The sequence below is a fragment of the Molothrus ater genome, chromosome Z, assembly GCF_012460135.2.
Source record: "Molothrus ater isolate BHLD 08-10-18 breed brown headed cowbird chromosome Z, BPBGC_Mater_1.1, whole genome shotgun sequence".
Classification (NCBI taxonomy): domain Eukaryota; kingdom Metazoa; phylum Chordata; class Aves; order Passeriformes; family Icteridae; genus Molothrus; species Molothrus ater.
This window is the reverse complement of record NC_050511.2, coordinates 12,887,065-12,905,415: the sequence shown is the minus strand read 5'-3', so window position 1 is coordinate 12,905,415 and position 18,351 is coordinate 12,887,065. Positions and strand designations below refer to the sequence as shown.

General features: G+C 36.8%; 1 protein-coding gene across 1 annotated transcript in view; it reads left to right on the top strand.

Annotated features, from left to right (window-relative positions):
* Positions 1-456: 456 nt before the first annotated feature.
* The window catches only part of FYB1 (FYN binding protein 1), a 43,424-nt gene continuing 25,529 nt past the window's right edge, over positions 457-18,351 (top strand). The window contains exons 1-2 of the mRNA XM_036403237.1: positions 457-542; positions 6,055-7,180. Of these exons, the coding sequence (XP_036259130.1) occupies positions 6,082-7,180 (1,099 nt within the window). The 5' untranslated portion in view covers positions 457-542; positions 6,055-6,081. The remainder of the gene's footprint in view (positions 543-6,054; positions 7,181-18,351) is intronic.

Genomic DNA, 18,351 nt, shown 5'->3' with positions numbered 1-18,351 from the left:
GAAGTTTTTAAAAACTGGCCAGCAGAATCTCAAGATCCCACTGGTGAATGTGAGGCAGCAAAGGAACATGCTATCTGACATACATGTGCAGTTCTCAGTGGTAGCAGGGCACTGGGCCTGTGGCCAGTCCACCCTATATGCCTGTAATTGCCTCACACATTTGTTTAGCAGCTATTCTGTAAAAGCTCAGGCTTGTGTGCACCGAGGACGCCTCACAGGGCTACGCAATAGGGGGTAAATGCAATACTTTTGGATATCACATGGTGCTTACTGCTGATGGAAGCAGCCAACCAGTCTGAACACACTTTAGTTCCCTTTTCCTCCAGCACTTCTTGCCTAATATCCTGTGGAGAGCAGTTACTGTTCATGATAATGAAACCCACAAGTGTATCTTGTGAGAAGCAAGAACTCCTCTGTGAGAAGCAGAATTCCTCTTTAGCAAATAGACCAGGCTGTTAAGTTGTTACACCCGAAGATTGTCGCATTGAGGGAGCCAGTTTTACTGCTTGTTTCAAAATACTGGAGAGCTTTGGGATATCCAGGTAAACTGTTGCACATGTTCATCTTAAAAATAGCCATGGAAAGTTCCAGAAGAAATAGAATCAGTACAAGGTGTTGAATATAGCTTAATTAACTAGTTGTAGATTTTACTGTATTTAGGAGTTGAAAAGATACTAAGTTGACAAAATGGAGTTTTCTCTCTCAGAGTTTTGTGGTTAGTTCTCCAAAATTTTACTAAAGTAAAATTTACTTTTACTAAAAGTAGTCCTAATTTAAGTGGCCTTTGCATTTTGAATAATAGCAGAAGTGGTATCACTCAAAGGCAATTAATTTTTAGTTATTCCCTTTGCTTTGTTTGTTAAATTATGGGTCGGTATAAATTAATGTACTGTATTCTGGATTGAGATGTCAGTGTATGCATTTTATTAGTAGTTCATCATGGAAAGTATTTTCCTTTCCAGGTATGAGTCAAAATGCTACTCAATGTCTTTAAATTAAACAAAACTTCCTTTAAAATCATATGGGATCCTGAAATTCTCAAAATAATGGTAGGAACTTCACAGTGACAGGGATTCAAATTTTTCTTCCTTGAGATTTGGAAAATTCACTTTAGTGGGATAACCAGACAAGTAAGACATTCATAAGACAGTTACTGTATACACTATACATATATAGGGTTCTGAGGGAAAAGGAATTTGTTTCATTTCTGGGCAGATCATGAGAAAATTTACATTATCCGAAATAAATAATTGATAAAGGGTATTAGAAGGCACACGATAAAAATAATTTTTAAAAGAAAATTATTGAGTATCATGAAATTTTGTGTTTATGTAAAAACCATGTTACAAAAATGCAATCATTTTACAGAAATGGATAGAAAGTATTCTATTTATATCAGATACAAATTCTTGATGGAAAATTGAAGCCACCAGGCTTCTGTTGTTGAAAACCAAGTTGCCAGTGGTTGATAGTTCTTATTTTCACTTAAACAGGTACCAAAAAAAAGCCATGTAGAGAGAAACTTTGTTGTGAGCCTGTTAGGACCTAGAATGAAGAGATGATCATGCCTCCATTGATACTTTGATTTCATGCATTGTCTTGACGGAAGCAGTTTGGGAACAAGATGGGATGTAATCTGGCTGTTCTGGTCAAGCCATATGCCCTCAGTCATCCTGGCCTCAAACTCATCTGGAACTTGCCTTTTATTTTTCTGCAGTATGAATAGACAGTTTTATGATTCAATAGAAGGGAGAAAAAGTGGCAAAAGAGAGATAAGAAGGGTTTAGAGGAATGCACAATTGAAAAGATACAGACTACACAGTGACCAGGCTGGAATATTGCCTTGTCTAATTTTGACAACCATATATCCTCATGTGTGTGCTGTTTATTTCTTGCTGGTGTTAGAGGGATATTTGAAATGATGCTCTTAGGGTAACTCGGGGCTGTCAGCCTCTCACTGGGGAATCCCTTAGATTTCTCTCCATCCTCTCTGTCCTAGAGGACACCCCAGACAGAAGAATAGCCTGTCTCCTCTCCCTTAAGTATTTTCTGATGAGGGCTCATTTCTCTTTCATACCAACCATTGTATCAGCAAGTCTTTTATGAACAAACTGTGTCTCTTTGTCTTCTTTTCATGCTTCTGCTACACACATTTATAGGTGCAGAGCATTGCAACTTCTCAACTTCACTTTCCAAATACTGCACTTACTCTTAGAGGGACTCTTGAACTAGTAATTATGGCTAGACTCGAGGGGAAGAAAAGCAGTTTGGAAATGTCTTCTGGAAACAACAAATTTGCATAATGATAATTCTGAGGTGTCTGGAAAAGAAAGTAGTCAAGCAATAATTTATCACAATTTCAGAATGGCACTGCCACATAAACAAAAAGCTAGACTGCCTCAAATCGACCAACTTCAGTAGAAGTTGTATCAGACTTATATAAAGTTGCAAAATAATTTTCACATCTGTATTTTTCTATAGTTCTCTGTGTAATTTTCCTTGCCATTTTTGTCCATTTTCTTATTCCTTATATCCTGCACATAGGTTGGAGCTCAATTCCTTTAGTGGTTATTAACTTTGCTGGTTATTTCACTATCAAAGAATTCATAATTAAGCATAGTTTTCTTCTTAAAGGCATAGTTATATAATCTTTATTACTCTCTAACAAACTCACCAAGATCAAGTTTTAAGTTTTAAAGAGTATATTTTGACCCCATCAATTTTGAATAGAAATGTAAAAGTTACAGTTGAGAAAAGATGGGAGTTTTATCCTTTATAAATCAAATCTGCTTGTATTTTGAATGAATTCTTTGTACAGTCAGAAGTTACATATTTTTCATTTGCCTAATTAATGATTGTATGCACACACATCTGCTATTCTGTTCACTGATCCAGTGTTGCTGTTTAAAGAAAGCTTGGCCTCAAGGGGAAGTTGAACTGAAATAATATTTTGGCTTCACCAAGACAGGAAAGTAAAAAATAAAGTTATATTTATGCCAAGGCAAAAAAAAAAAACAACTTTTTTTTTTCAGGCTTGCAGTTGAGACTGAAATACCCATACTAAACTCAAGAAGAATACAACTGAATTTTTTAATGTACTTTTGTGTTCTCATTACAGAGTACTTCTGTACAGAAATGCACAGCCATGTTGTAAATTGGGGAGAATTGCATTCGTTAACACTGAGGTGTAACTAAGGTGTAGTGTAACAATTCTGTACAAGTTTAACTTGATACCTCTGTGAGTCTCTGCTGAAGGCAGCGGGAAATTCTGAAAGCTCTGTGTATAAAAATGTATCAATGGCATGAGAGCTAACATGTAGGTATTGATCTAGATTTGAGCAAACACATCTGAATAATACAACCATCTTGTAATAAAGGAAATCTTACTGTGCTCCTTATGTGTTGCTTGCAGTTCAGATGAAAATTTGAAAAGCCAGAATATTTTGCACAGAGTTTCCAATAGAGATCAAAGTGCAGAAAATAATCCAAGTAGCTTTTGCATGAGAGTCCTCTTTTGCACAGACTCTGCACTTTAGAGGGGAAGAGTAGGGGAAACTTAATCTCTCTTCAGAATCTTTTCAAGTTCCCATTTCATGATTTACAACCTACTGTATGTGATAATGTTGTAGGTAACTGTTGTCACTGCTGGGAATGAAAGCACAGAAATTGTGGTGATTACTCTATGATCAGGGCAACAAACAAAAAATTTTCTTTTTTCCCCAGTTCCCCTCTGTCTGCCTGACCAGTCAGGCTCAGCATTAAAATCTGCATGGCTTGTAACACAGTTTTTGATGGCAGAAGCTGGTGACATACATTAAAAAGAAGCAGAAAGATTTCACCAAGTTTCTCACTCTGTTTTGATTCTTACTATTCTCTTTACCAAGTAAATGAAAGAGGCTTTATTGTTAATTGTAAACTCTTCCCCATGTCCAGGAACCTTTTCCTCTTGCGTGGCCTGTAAATATGCATGACTAGGGCAAGGTTTGTTCACAGTGTTGGGAAGAAATTTAGTTTTAAAAATTCACTGACACTCCTAGCATGACAGGAATGAATGGTTTAGTGCATTTAAAAGCATGTATGAATGTAATTCATGTAATTGATGTAATCTTGCTATTGCAATTTTCTTATATTTCAAATAGAAGAAGTAGAAAATAAATTAGTTTATTGCTATGACTTTCAAAAGAAATGAGTAGCTGAGCTGGCCAAGCAGCTGATCAAACCCTAACTTAGAAGGTCTGAAGACGTCAGACATAAGCTGTAATGACAGTATCTCTGGTGTTCTAGATTTTCTTACAGACCTTAGGAAAAAAAATCATTAATTAGTACAAAGTCAAAAGAAATCAGAGATAAAAGGCTTTTTTATTCTCTCTGGCACTGAATCGTCTAACCTGGGTAAAATCAGGGCCTTGTGAGGTCTTGTGGGACAAATCTTGAATGATTAGTTTTGCATATACATACCTCTGCAATGTAATTGTGTGTGTGTGTGTGTGTGTGTATGCATCAAACAACAGTATATGGCTTAACCCTGATAATCTCCATAGTAAATGTGTACTTCCTCCCTTCTTCATAGGTACAAAAATACCCAACAATGTGGTCGCTGGGTATAAGTTTCATTATGCCTATCTTGCTTTGGCTGCATTTAGTAATTTGTGGCTCAACACAATCAGTTTGGAAAGATTTAACTTCTTGGCAATGCCGAAAGACTGGGATAGTTACCTTTAAGTTGCAAAAGTCTCTCTCTCTCTCTATATATATAACTACAACTTAACAGGCCATTTATGTAATGAGATACAATCAAACAGAAGGCAAAAGGAGCAAAAGCCCAATTAAGAAGCTTTTATTATTGAAGTAAAAAAAAAAAACACTGAGCACTTGCCGAACCATAGTAAGTTAAGACACAGTTCATTCTTAAACCTCTATTTTTTTTTCCAACACTTATTTATTATGTTTTGTAGCAATAGTCCTTTGTTTACAGACAGATGATTCAGAACCCTACCTAGTTTGTACCATAAACTTTACATTTTAACTCACACAGGAAATCCAGGTCCTACTTGTGAATTTTATGTATCAATGTATCTGCCATAGCTGCACGCTTGCTGCCACTGTAAGCTAGGAAGAAGGCTCCTGGAACCCAAAGGTGGCCCCTGCCCAGTGCAGTGGGACCAGCTCACTGCCTTTTGCTCCCATCCTGCACTGTGATGTGTTTTATTTTTCCTGAATTCAAATGTATTGAACTCTTGGGTTCTGTTCATAGTTAAGATGGGTCCTGAAACTTATTGAATTGGGGTGACAAATTAAAACATCTATTTTTGAATGAAGCTGGATTTTGTTCGCTTGTAATTAGTTAAATTCCTTTTTTTAAATAAAAAAATTAGTAACTTTGACAATATCTGTGTATATTGATTGTCATTTATTTTAATTTTACTTCACATATTTTCATTTACTACCCACACATGCACAGTTTTATTCAGATATTCAAAATGGAGAAGAGAAATAAGGACAAAGTGAGAGTGTGGGGAGCAGAAAGTAAAAAAATTGCTGAGAAAGGAAAGAAAAATTGACACGCACATACATTAACCAGAAGAATTTGTTTTCACAAAGGAACTTGCAGTTCTCCAAAAAGTTAGCAGGAATAACATGAATCTGGTAGATTCCCCCAAGTTCCAGTGGGAATCCAATAAGAACTTCTTATCACAGGAAAATAAAATTTTTAGGTAGGTTGATTTTAAAGTCATATGTAATTTCTTACATTTATTATGTGTTCAGTTCACAATTCCAAAAGTAAACAGAAATTATAATATGCTCAAAAGGACCTGCAGTACCTGAAAGGCAACACCTGAATGAAAATTTCAAAATATCGTATAAATGCTGCAAGCATACAACAAAACGCTCAGCTTCTCTTAACTCTACAGGAAGATGAGCTACAGCACCTCCTCAGCCAATCAGCAGTAGTAAAGCCTCAGACCAGGAAACTCTTTAAAGTACAGTATTTGTGAACATTGCAACAGTACTTTCCCATTTCTGCCCTTGTTTTTCTCTTCTTTATGTTTGTAGAGTCCGAAGCCACGGGTGAAGTTACTCATGGAGAAATTTGAGAGATGTAGCAGAGGCATAGAGGAACCTTCAAACAGTCGACCCCTCAAAATCCCGAGACAAGACATCCCCAAAGGATTACAGACAAGGAAAGCAGTATTTGAGCAATTTACAAATAAAGGATATACTGCGTTTTGTCCAGGACCCAGTACTCTTCACAAACCTGCTCAGCCTAAGCCTCCTCTGGCAGTCAAGCCTTCAAGTGATGATAAACCAGAGAAAGATCCAAACCCACCACATTTAGACCAAGTGGCACAAAGGTTTGGTGTTCAGCTTCAGCCCACTAACAGAGGAAATGATGAAAAAGCTGGATGCGCTAAACTCTCTATCAAAACCAGTGACCCGTCAAAAGAGGACCCAAAGCCTTTGAACCCAAAACCTGCATGGAACAAGTTCCTTGCTCCTCCTGATAAAGAAAAAAATCCTCTAGGATCAAAAACTAATTTAAATTTTCCACCACAGGAGAATGAGGCAAAACCGGAATTCTCAAAAGTAGCTGCAGTTAAGGAAAAATTAAGGTTTGCAACACAAGAAAATGAGCCCAAGCCTCCTGTTTCTAAACCACTTCTTGCACAGAAACCTTCTCTAAACAAAGAGGTATCTCAGAAGGAAGACGCCTCTAATAAAAGTGATTCTCTGCAAAGACAGTCTGGACCTAGAACAAATATACATGCAGGCCAAGAAGCAAAAGAAATAGGTGAAAGTAGTAAGTCTGCTGCAGAAGCTCCAGGCAGTACTTTTCCTAAAATAGCTCTGAAGCCTGCTGGCCTCAGGTCCAGCTTATCAAAAGGAACTCCCAAAACTGTGGCAGAAAACACTGAAGAAACGGGAATGAGTGCTGCCAAGAACATCTTCCTCAAGAAAATCACCGAGGAAGAATCAGGTTCTTATAAATTCCGCAAGATGAATACGGCACTTGCTGCAGGAAGACCATCAGGTGAATCACAAGAGGATGAGGACAGGAGTTCTAGAATGCCCAAGCGGAAAATCTTGCCGCCAGTGGCCAGTCTGGGCCAGCCCCCAAAAAAGCCCAACAGACCCCCCAGTGTGAACCTGGAAAAGTTCCTGAAGATCCACCAAAAATTCAGTAAGTCCACTTTGATTTTACTTCCTTAGGTATTAGATTTTTGATGCATTTAGAACCAGGTTAATTTCAGATGGAATCTCCTCTTCTGTTCAGAAATAACTCATGCATCAGAAAACCCTTTAAAGCTGTAACTTGGTCTTCTGTCTCTTCTGTACAGAAATTAAAATTATATTCTCTATCCTTCAGTGGTAAAGTTCAGGAAGAATGTTTGCTATATTGGGTTCACCTGTTTCTTAAAACTACTCAGATGCAGCTATAACTTGTGTCAGGGAGTATTTTCTCAACAGGCATTTAAGTCCTGATTTAATTAAACAGATCAAACTTAGATGCTTCAATTTTAAGTGTAGTTAGTGGGAAAGGGGGATTCCCAGTGGTGTGATCAGGAGCTCTGAAGCTGCTGACAGTGGAGTGGAGCTCTAACTCCACATTGTGCATGTGTGGTACATCATGTACATTCATGTAATTTAGTTGAAACATAACTTGTCCTTGTACCTTCTGTGTCTAGAATACAGCATGGCTTGTGTTTCAGCACTTCTGAGTACACGTAATGCAGGTCTTCCTGAGGCAGGAGAGGTTCAGAGGGGCTATGGCAGCATGAAAAAGCTCTGAGCTGACTTCTCTTAAGAGAAAAAGAACTCATTAAAAACACAGTTTCTGCATGCAGCTATATGTTGTGTTACTATTAATTCTACTCAAAGATTAGGAGTGTATCGGTAATAAAAAAAATTTGCTTTCTTTTCAGCTTCTGTGTTCTGGTTTTTGTCTGTTACCTTGCAGTTAAGGAAATGTTCTGACAAATACAAGATCAGGCCAAGGTCCTCAAATCAGGCAAATTTGTCTATATCTTTAAGACAAATAGACTCATATACAATCTCAATACAAAAAGACAGCATTTTCAGCCAACTACACAAGTAAATGTTTTGGTTATGTAAGAGTAAGACCTTTGCTAATTAAAACATTGAGAAATCCTGACAAAGGCTGGAAATACAGAAAATGACAATTTATTTTAAATATATTTTTAAATTTACTTTAAGTAACTACTTGAGGAATCTTTATTTATTGTTCTGCTCATTGTTTATTCAGACTTTTTTTCTCGTTCCCATTCAGTTATAGACACAAAGCATTTTTTTCATTATCTTTTTAAAACTGAGCATAAGAAATATTTAGCCTGTACATTTTAAATTAGCACTGTGGGCAGGGCTGTAAGAATATCAGAATTTTTGTTAGATGGAGGGTGTCCAGTTGTCACTAAGCAGGGGTAAGAGCAGCCACCACCCTGACAGTCATGGGAACATGAGCTAAGGATGGAGCTGCCCAGCATGGTGGCCCAGGTGGTTTTCAATTATGTTGCAAAACTCACACACAACTAAGTAGAAATTAAGGATCAGACATGGTCTTTTCTATCTCACAGTCATAGGGGCAGGTCAAGAGTGAAAAATTTAGAAACCACATCCGTGAGAAGCTGTCCATAGTGTCCCTGAACTTCAGTCTTCACTCAGAGAGCTAGCATGTAGATATTGATATTCTGTTTGGCTTTAATTAATGCAGCCCATTTCATTGTGGCCAGAAGCCTACACAGAACAGTTCTGGTGGACAGGCAAGTTGTTCTAGAGTGAATCCTGAACAAACTCCTTTTCAGTTTAACAGTTATTCATTGTTGATGGGTTTCTTGGAACATAAAAAAACTGAACTGTGTTTTTTTTCTTAACTGTCATTTCGAGAATCAAAGTCATGTCAGGAAGATGCCACCCCTCATAGCACAAATTCTTCCTGTTCATTACTGTGTCCTGGTGAACAGAAGCTTTCCCTAGTTGCATAATTTGCTGCTGTGATTCAGGTGCTGAAAATAAAGAAGACTAAGCAAATGAAAATATTTTTTCCATTCAACAAAGCTTTCTGAGATCTGACCTTTAGAGCTTTTGGTCTGTAATAGGGCAAAAGTTAGGCTTTGCATTGTTCTTTGAGAGGAGAAAACCTCCACACCTAGTGGTTTTTACACTTGTGTTAGGGGAATGTGCCTGCACTATAGAAAACCTTGTATCGCCTTATTTAAAACATGAGTTTGAATCGTGCTTTCTTAGAAGTATTAATTCACCCCTTTTGCTTTGGTTGTTATCCTTCCCCATGAAACCTGTTTTACTGGTTTTTGAAAATAAGTATTCACTGGGCATGAAACTACATTAAATGTTAGAGGCTGAAGGACTTAGCTTTGACACAACAGTCTTAATTAAGTGTGGGAGAAGGATTTTAATCATCCACCATGCCTGCATGAATACTAAGGGATGTTAGTTTGATGTTGGCCTTGCTGTGGATTAGAAATTTTCATGTAGTCCTGAAAAACTTTTCATGATAAAACTTCTGTATATACAAATGTCTTTTTCAAGAAAGTCTCACTATTGACATGCTACTATTTTCCAGTGAAGACAGGCTTTAAGAAATTCCTGTCTGGGCCGGCAAATACATGGCAGAATAGTAAATTCCTGTGGTATGTCCCATTGCAGCAACTTTCCATGACAGATCATATTTACCTCAGCTAAGAATCAATGAGGTGCATGTGCCTTCTGTGTTCAGAAAGCAATAACAACTACATTGTTTTACAATAAACACCCAAGGTCTTAGAGAAAAGAAGAGAAACAAAGTCATTTTGCTGACAGCTTTCCATGTGAGGCCACAACTGTAATGTTGCTTATGAGAACCACACTCAGCGCAATGAGATCATAGAGGTACAGGTGGCCAACACACAAAGCCAGCCAGAGGCTGAGTCCCCAGTGCTCTACACACCTCTGCACAACTCCTGAACAACAAACACCAGGGGCTTCAGTTTTATTCAGTGAATAAAAAGTGGGCACATGCTGTCAGTCTGCTTCAGTCAGGGAGAAAATTCCTCAGAGTTTTTAAGAGCCTCCACAACAAAGAATATTAAGGCTGTGGAGGAAACCCTACCACTCTGGATTTTTTTAAGCATTGCCTTAAAAGGTCAAGGGTTTGTCACATAATTCTGCTAAAACATGTGGACAAAACTGTAGATTAAACTGCCAGTATGGTTTACAGAATTGAAAAAAAATTAATCACTGCAATTTAAAAATTCATTTGACTATCCTTAGAGAAATATGAATGAGGCCACTATTTATCTAAGTTAGTTAGTTAGTTAGTTAATAATAGTTAGTTAGTTAATAGTTACTTACTTACTTACTTACTTACTTACTTACTTACTTAGTCAATCTGCCTAAGAAAACAGATAAACCAACATTGAGTGTTTCCTTGTGGGTAATTGCTCAGAGTGCAACTTGCTGCGGTTGTGTATAAGGAAGGAAAAGTACACAAAACCCACTGCAAATTAGTATTTAAACTCATTATGCTTGATTATTGCCTTAGCTACAACATTCTGCAACATTTTCCAAATGTCTCAGAGTATATTTTTATTTTTAAAGGAATAAATTGTATCCATTTAACGTCAGGAGACATGTCTCCATTGTGATTTGTCCAAGCTTCTGCAACTGGCAGATCTTCTCCTAAGTATCTACCTTTTTGTTTGTTATGGCTTATGTGCTACATTTGTTCCCTTCAAGATTATCTGATTCTCGAAAATTAACAGTAAGATGTGGGTTGTTTTTATCACAGGATGGAGGCACAGAAAACTTTTTTTTCTCATGTTTACACTTGTTATAGTCTGTACATGAGTTCTGCAGTTGTTTCTGCAGCTGACTGCCCTAAATCCCATTGAGTCAGCTAAAACCACTCCTGAATGGAGAAACTAAGATGCAGAATTTAGGACTCAGAAGAGAAGCCATGCGAGTGCACCTGTTAATTTGGTCAGAGATTTGACATGTAGTTTGAACGGCTTTGAGGCCCCTTCTGTTTTGAATCAAAGAATATGCATAACATATTCACTCTATAGGTCTGTACCTCTGCAAAGGACTCAATGAAGCACGTGAGGTATTCTGCTCTACTTGAAACCATTGCCCACCTTTCAGCAGGGTCAGTGATGGATGGATTCAGCATAGTGCCTTGAGGATTACACTATGTATGAGAGCAGCCTTTGAGAAAAAGTGCTAAGAGAAGTAGTTAGAAAGGAAAATTCATAAGGATGCAGAAAAACGACAGCCATGAGTTTCTCATGGAAGGTGACAGAAAGGAAGCTGCTGGAAAGAAAAAAGTAGAACTGATGGAACTGAGTAATTACTTCTGCTTAGTAAAATTCCCTTAACTTAATTTCTGAAATCTTGTTCTTTTGTTCACCCGTTTTGATTCACAAGAAGCACCTATTTATGCACCTTCATCATGTGGTTGCATTATATGGGTCACAATACAAAAGCATCTCTGCTGTACCAACATCTCAAGTGCTCTGAAATCATCTGTCCAGATTCCAGAAAAGAATGTGAACACAGAGCTTATAACTAAATTTAATTTATAGACTGAAAAAGTTATGAGAACTTGCTGAAATTTTCCCATTCTTTAAGTTGGCACATATTTTGCTTAAAGCCTACTTTACAACTTTTTTTAGCAAGAGAGTGCATCTAGCTTATCACACTATTTTATAGACAGCTTTATGGTCAAGTTGGAAAATATCTTGTTTTCCCTGATACACAGAAGTACTGTGGTGATGGAGTTCTGGACATGTTGCTGGTACCATTACTGTAGAATACATCTTGAACCAAGAAGTTGTCTAGCTCCAAAAAAAAATAAAGCTTTGTAGTCTGTTTACGTGTAATTACAGGAATGATTAGCACATACTTCTCATATTTGAAGTTTGATATGTACTGAAATTTCTCTCTGAGCTGAAAGTTCTAATTTCTCTGTACTCTTTAAATATTTCCTTATCAGCTTACAGAGATAAAACCTATGCAGCATGCATAATGTTTGAATTTGAAACAATCTGTGCCCTACTGGTGCAAGTATTTTCACCTTTTTATTTTCTAGACCTATTTTGGTTCACAGGGAGAAATGTTCTTAATCAATCTCCATCATTTGGTGGCCGTACATGGGTAATAATACAGCGAAAACTAATATATTTCATTATAGAAAATATATTAAAATCATAGTTCATTATAGTTCATATATGGAAAACTTCCAGTCATTCTTGAAAGTTTTGATATTAAATGTTGCAATAAATATTCAGTATTAATAGACACAAAAAAACCCATGCCTTTCATAATAAAGCTGTTACGAAGATTTTGAAATTGTATCTTAACTTTTTTTTTTTTTTAATCCAAAAAGGTTCCTTTTAGTAAAGAACATTCCTGAGGTCATTGGTTTCCTTTTGAAATTGAACCCTCCTCAGATATGTGCGTTTTGAACAATGGTGCTCCTTTTTGCAAATTTTGAAGAGAAAATCTGCAAACTTCCACTATCCAAATGCAAGATTTTGTTGCATGGGAATTTTTTTACGAAAATGATTTTTTATGTACCATGGTATGTATGAGGTAATTATTTTTCACATTGAAAATTTCATCATTTTTTTAGTTTGGAAAATAGTCACATTTTAAGAAAACTTTTCCAGTACATTTTCTTTACAAAATTGCCTTTGCATCATTGCGTGCATTTTCTTTTGCCTTCTCTTTCAAATACAAATGAATTACAAAAGACTATTTTTAAACTATCACTGTCTTATATGTCCTCCATCTCTGAATTTTTCAATTTTTATTCTTTTTTCTTGCAAAAGAAATGATACCATGCAGCATGAAATTAATTGACTCAGGTTTATATTTTTAGTAGGACCAGAAGTAGTCATTAAGGCTTTTTATCAGACAAATGGAAAGTTTCAACTGCAGTTCAGTTTGGATTTAATTTTGTGTTCCTCTTTAGATAAGTACAGTCTTCTCTCTATGATAACTTCCAACACATCTGCAGTTGGAAATCACTTTTCTCATGCCAGTCAGCACTGCCCAGTAGAAGAAGTGTGCTGGACCCCTAAATTTGGGTATTCCTAACCTCATATTTAGTCACCACAAGGCTCAGTCCTGCAAACTTTTACATACTGAAGTACTTGGGTGAAACTGTGAGTCTTCTTTTTGGAGTAAGACTATGAGCATGCTTAATATTTTTCAGCCCACAACCTTAAATGTAAATTTAGATGCTCACTTTCATGTGCTCTAAATTCTTCATCTGTTTGTCTCTATATATATGGAAGGCGAAAAATCCCCAACCTTGTATGGATCTAGAATTATGTCAACTCTTAATATGTCAACTATATGATATTTTTGAGAATATAAGTGTTAGAATAAGTGTTAAACCTTATGTGAAACATCCTTAAGGTAGTCTGTGCATCTGTTGTGGAAAGATTTTTGAATTGAGAACAATGAGAAGTTTTGCTTTAAAAGGGACAGATTCTCCACCTGCTGTGATCATTTTTTTCATGATGTTATGAACAACTATGAGCAAAATGATCTGAAAAAGGATGAAGACCTAGGTCTTCATTTCCCCTTTTTTCTCTTTGTCTGAAATTCCACCATTTTGGGACGTAATTTTGTTTGCACACAGGAGAAAAAAAAAGCTTTATCACCTAACTGGGAGGAAAATCAGGAGAGATGAGAAGAATAAAAGAAAAGAAAACTCATAAAAGATTGTACCTAGGCATTTTTAAAAGTAAGGTCTGGACTTGAGGAGAGCAACAACCAGAAACTTTCCATGCTCTTTGTTTTCAAGATGTGAGCAGTATCACAACTGAACTTTGTTGCTACAGTATGTGTCACAACAGCATAATCAAAAGCCCTGAGCTTCGGCTCTTTTGTAAGTTTACCTGCTCACTCTCAGCAGCTCCAAAGCAGCATAATAGTGAAACCTGAAACCATGGCTTGTATCTAAACGAAAATGTGGTTAGGGAAGCAGAGCAGAGCACAGCTCTCTGCACATTACAGATGAAGTAGGAAGTGGCTGATCAGCTGCTGCAGATGTTGTTGCAGGTTCTTAGCAAACCCTCTGCAAAACCCAGAAGGCTACTCAGATCTTGCATGTAGAAGTGGTGAGGTGCTTTGCAGTAAAACTGAAAAGCATGTTGGGTTTGCAGAGTAGCTCAAAAACATTTTGCTTTATAAAAATATTCTTTTAAAGACTTTCTGATGTGTAACTGCTTAAAAAATCCTGAAGTCATTTTATGATGAAAACTATAAAAATTCACAAATAACTTTTAAATTACAAGCATTTTTTCCCACAGAATATTTGAAGTTTCCTTGTAGCACCTGCTGACTGTCAAGGTTTTTTTTAACATTACTAAAAGCTGGAGTCAGCAACAGACCAGGAGCTTACTGCATCAGGGATCAAAGGCAATAAGATCTCACCAAATGCCATACTCTAGGCCAAAGAAAGAAGGTGGGGTTTTTTTAGAATGCAAAGTCAATAATCCATTTTTGCCTTGCATGTTGCAAGAGACTGCATTGTTATAGAAGGGATTTTCTTACTTACCTATGTATATGTATTTATGCTGTCTACTTATGGTGAAGCAGATATGATGAGACCACTCAAAATGGAATGTACACAGTGCTATGCATTGCTGTTCAGTTCCAGTTTTATTTAGAATGCAGGCTTGGACCAGTAATTTCTGGATTGAGGCAGTGGATAGGCAGGATGCTACAGCCTGATACCTTAAATATCATTAATAGTTCAGTCTTTGTGGTTAAGTCTGGACTATTTGGAGGCTGGAGGCCAGACTAATGCATTTGCAAGAGAGTGTATTGCAGATAAGATCAACACAGCTGTTTCGAGCTAACTGGGATTTCTAAAGTGCTGCCGGCTTTGGAAGCAGGTATAAATTGCTGCTGCAGTCCCGCCAAGTGTGAGAAAAATATGAATAGTTGAAGCCACACCACCCTCTGCTAAAACAGGATATTTGCCTGCTTCAAGGGAGATTATCAAAATGACTATTTTTCATTGTTGCCAATTAAAAGCTTTGTGCCAAATAAACACGTTCTATTGCAATACTGATTTGATTGAACAGACAGGTTTGTATCTTCAGCTGATGGATGTAGAACTGCAGGTATGAGTGCTAAAAAATATGTAAGATTTTTTCCCCTTTGACAGCTTCTATTCTGCTCAGGTTGGTAATTGGATGTTTACCATCTTCTGTGTGCCAATCTCTCACCCAAACACTGAGATACCCTGGTATTTAGGGAGGCAATAAATAGAGACATGTTAAGTTTTATTAATACTGGAGCCAAAATCACCCTTGCACATGAGTCCAATTCATTTTACAATTTTGAAAAACAAAGAACCATCTCTGACCAAAGGACTAGTTCCCTCAAGATTCCCATCCCACCAAGTAATACATGTTCTGGGTGTGGTCCATTACAGACTTTAGCAGCGCTTGGACTTCCCTTCGTTTTGCCACATATTTGTGGAATGAGCATCTCAGGACAGAGTGATGAAGTATCTTGGGACAGCACTGAAGATTTTAATAGGGTGAGAATGGCTTTTTCTCATTCTCATTCTCATTCTGTCCTGAATACTTCAGGAATACTTCAGGACAGAATTCACAAGTTCCAGAAGAGCTGGACTTCTAATTTCTCTTTTGAGTTCACATGGGAGAGGCATAGAAATTATGCTCTTTTATGCAGGTTGATTTCTTCTGCTGTAGAAGAATATCTGAAGGGAAGATGGGATCTTTCTCTAGACATCATACCAAAGATGTATCAGTGTTTCCCTTTCACAAGCCAAGAATGGCAAGGGTCAAAGTCACAAGTATTGCATCAAGACAACTTCAGTGTCCTTCACTTCCCGATAAACAAACATTCCCAAGAATGTAAGTGAACTTTTGGCCAGTGCCCATATGAAAACTGTTTGAGGAGGTTCTCCAAGAACACAACATAGATTTTTGCAGTGTTCTGTGCATAGTTGTACTGTAAGTGCTGAGGATCTGGGCATGTTTAAAGAAGTTTAATGCCACAAGCAGCAGCATAATGGGACATTCTGTGGACAGTTTTTATAGCAGGTTTCTCTATACAGGTTTCTCTGCAGTGCCTTTTCTTCTGTTCTTTTGTTTCTATTTGAAGAGCTTCCGTTTCTGCCTCTGTTTATTCAGTGCAGCACTACTTGTGAAAAAGCTGAGAGTCCTGAGAGGAGAGGCTATATGGAAACTGAGGTGTTAGCTGTCAAAGCTGCCACACAGTGACCACCCCAACACTATTTATTGTGATGAGAGTGCTTAAGGTGCATGTGAAGCCAGGATGTAGTTTCAGTTTAATTTCTTGATCTGAGTGTCTGCTGCTGACTGCTGTTTCACTACCTCCATGGAGCTTTTCCATGTTTTTTTAGTACCAAGTGTCCCAGATTTAAAAAAGGAAAAAAAAAAAAAATAACTGCTCCATTAAAACAGGAAAAAAAAATCCACTATTGAATGTTATCATAGCTTTGGCTCAGCAGGCTTGATTATTACACCTTTTTTTGAAACAGCTTTCCAGCATGTCACTTTTCTACCTAAATCATTCCACTATTTCTAGTATTAGAATTAAAGTATTTTACACCTACATCAGTCTCGGTCATAATTGTAATTAATTAAGGTAATTAAAACTCTAAAGCCAGAGAAGAGTCAGTTACAATAATTAGGAACTAAAAAAGCAGTATTTCTATTAATATGATGTTACTGTTAGATGATAACAAACTACAAAAATTAAAAAGGACAGGTTGTTCAGCCTTTATACTTAAAAATAAGCTCTTAATCTAAAATGCATGTGGTGTCCTTTCCTGGCTCACTTTCCTATTGCCTGAATTTGGCGCTCAAGAGACATCAGATGAAAGAAGTATTATGTACAGAGACTTGGGAAGAATTTTACCTTAGTCCTACAAAGGACTTATCACAAGAAGTAATACAATATGAAGACAAAAGGTTCATATGCATCTTGAGCACATAGACAACACTCTGTTAGGACAATGTAGATACAACCACTGAAAAACTGATATAGGATTCCCTATTAAAACACAAAAATAAATTTGAGAGTAATATTAATACCAATTAACATGGCTTTCAGGAAAACAAAACAAAATAACAATAAAAAATAAAGCAAAACAACCAAACAAAAAAACAGACTTCTTTCTGGTTGTTTTATTTGATTAGACTCTAGAATTCATCTAGAGATACATTCATATTCTGGAGATAGGTTCATCTTTATAAGAAGTTTTAGGGCAATGAGAAATTGTAGTCTGCAGATGAATAAAGACTGTGAAGAATTAAATGCTAAGATATAGTCTGCAAATATTCAGATACAACAAGAGCACAGTGAGGTGTAACCTTGGCTCATTTAAGCAAAATTTGCTTTTATTCAAATGCAGTTGTACATATATAATGTAGAAATGTAAACCATACCTGTGAAACAAGGTTGTGTAATGATTTGGAGGAAAAAAATCAAGTTATAAGCAGCTCTACAATTGGGTAAGGACTAAAACAAGACACAAGGGCATAATGCATAAGGGTTATCAGCTTGTACTCTAGATTCCTGGAGTTTTACCCTTAAAGAATTTTCATATAGTTACAAAGTTTTTGAATAAAAGATTTTTGCTCATGGACATTAGTTTAATAGTCAGGAGTCTGCTCTTCCAAAACATCTAGAGAGATGACAATTGGAGAAAACACTGAAATCCCCTGGATGCAATCAGTAGACATACGGCCAGATGAAGAATGACTTGCAATTTTCATCACTACATGTGGTAGACAAGTGCATGCGCTGTAGAATTCCAGTGCCAGATTTTCTACAGTGTTGGAAAGGTTGGAGAGATAACAGAAATAGCTATGAAATAATTGCTACATGGGGTAGAAAAAGAAAAAAAAAAAAGCACCCTTGGTTGAGATTTAAAAGGTTGAGTCTTTTAAAATCACTGGAAAGACCATCTGAGTTATGTAATAATTCCAGTGCTGTGAATACCTTTTGGGTATAAAACAGTTGTGATAAAAAGGTTTTTGACCTTGTGTGCAAAGGTAAAAATAAAAGAACCTGAAGCCCGAGGAACTTAGAAAACAATAAGATGCAGATTTTAATAGTAAGTAAATTTAAAGTACTACTACAAAAACTCTGTAGTATTCTTTGTACTGTCAACACCTCTCAAACAACTGAAAGACATTTCAGCCAAAATGTTACTTTAGTATAGCTCCAGCTGTTGATCTCAATATTTCAAATATGATGTAACACACAGGACAGCAATAAAAGGATGTCAGCATTGAATTGGAAGGGATATAAAGAAGTTGT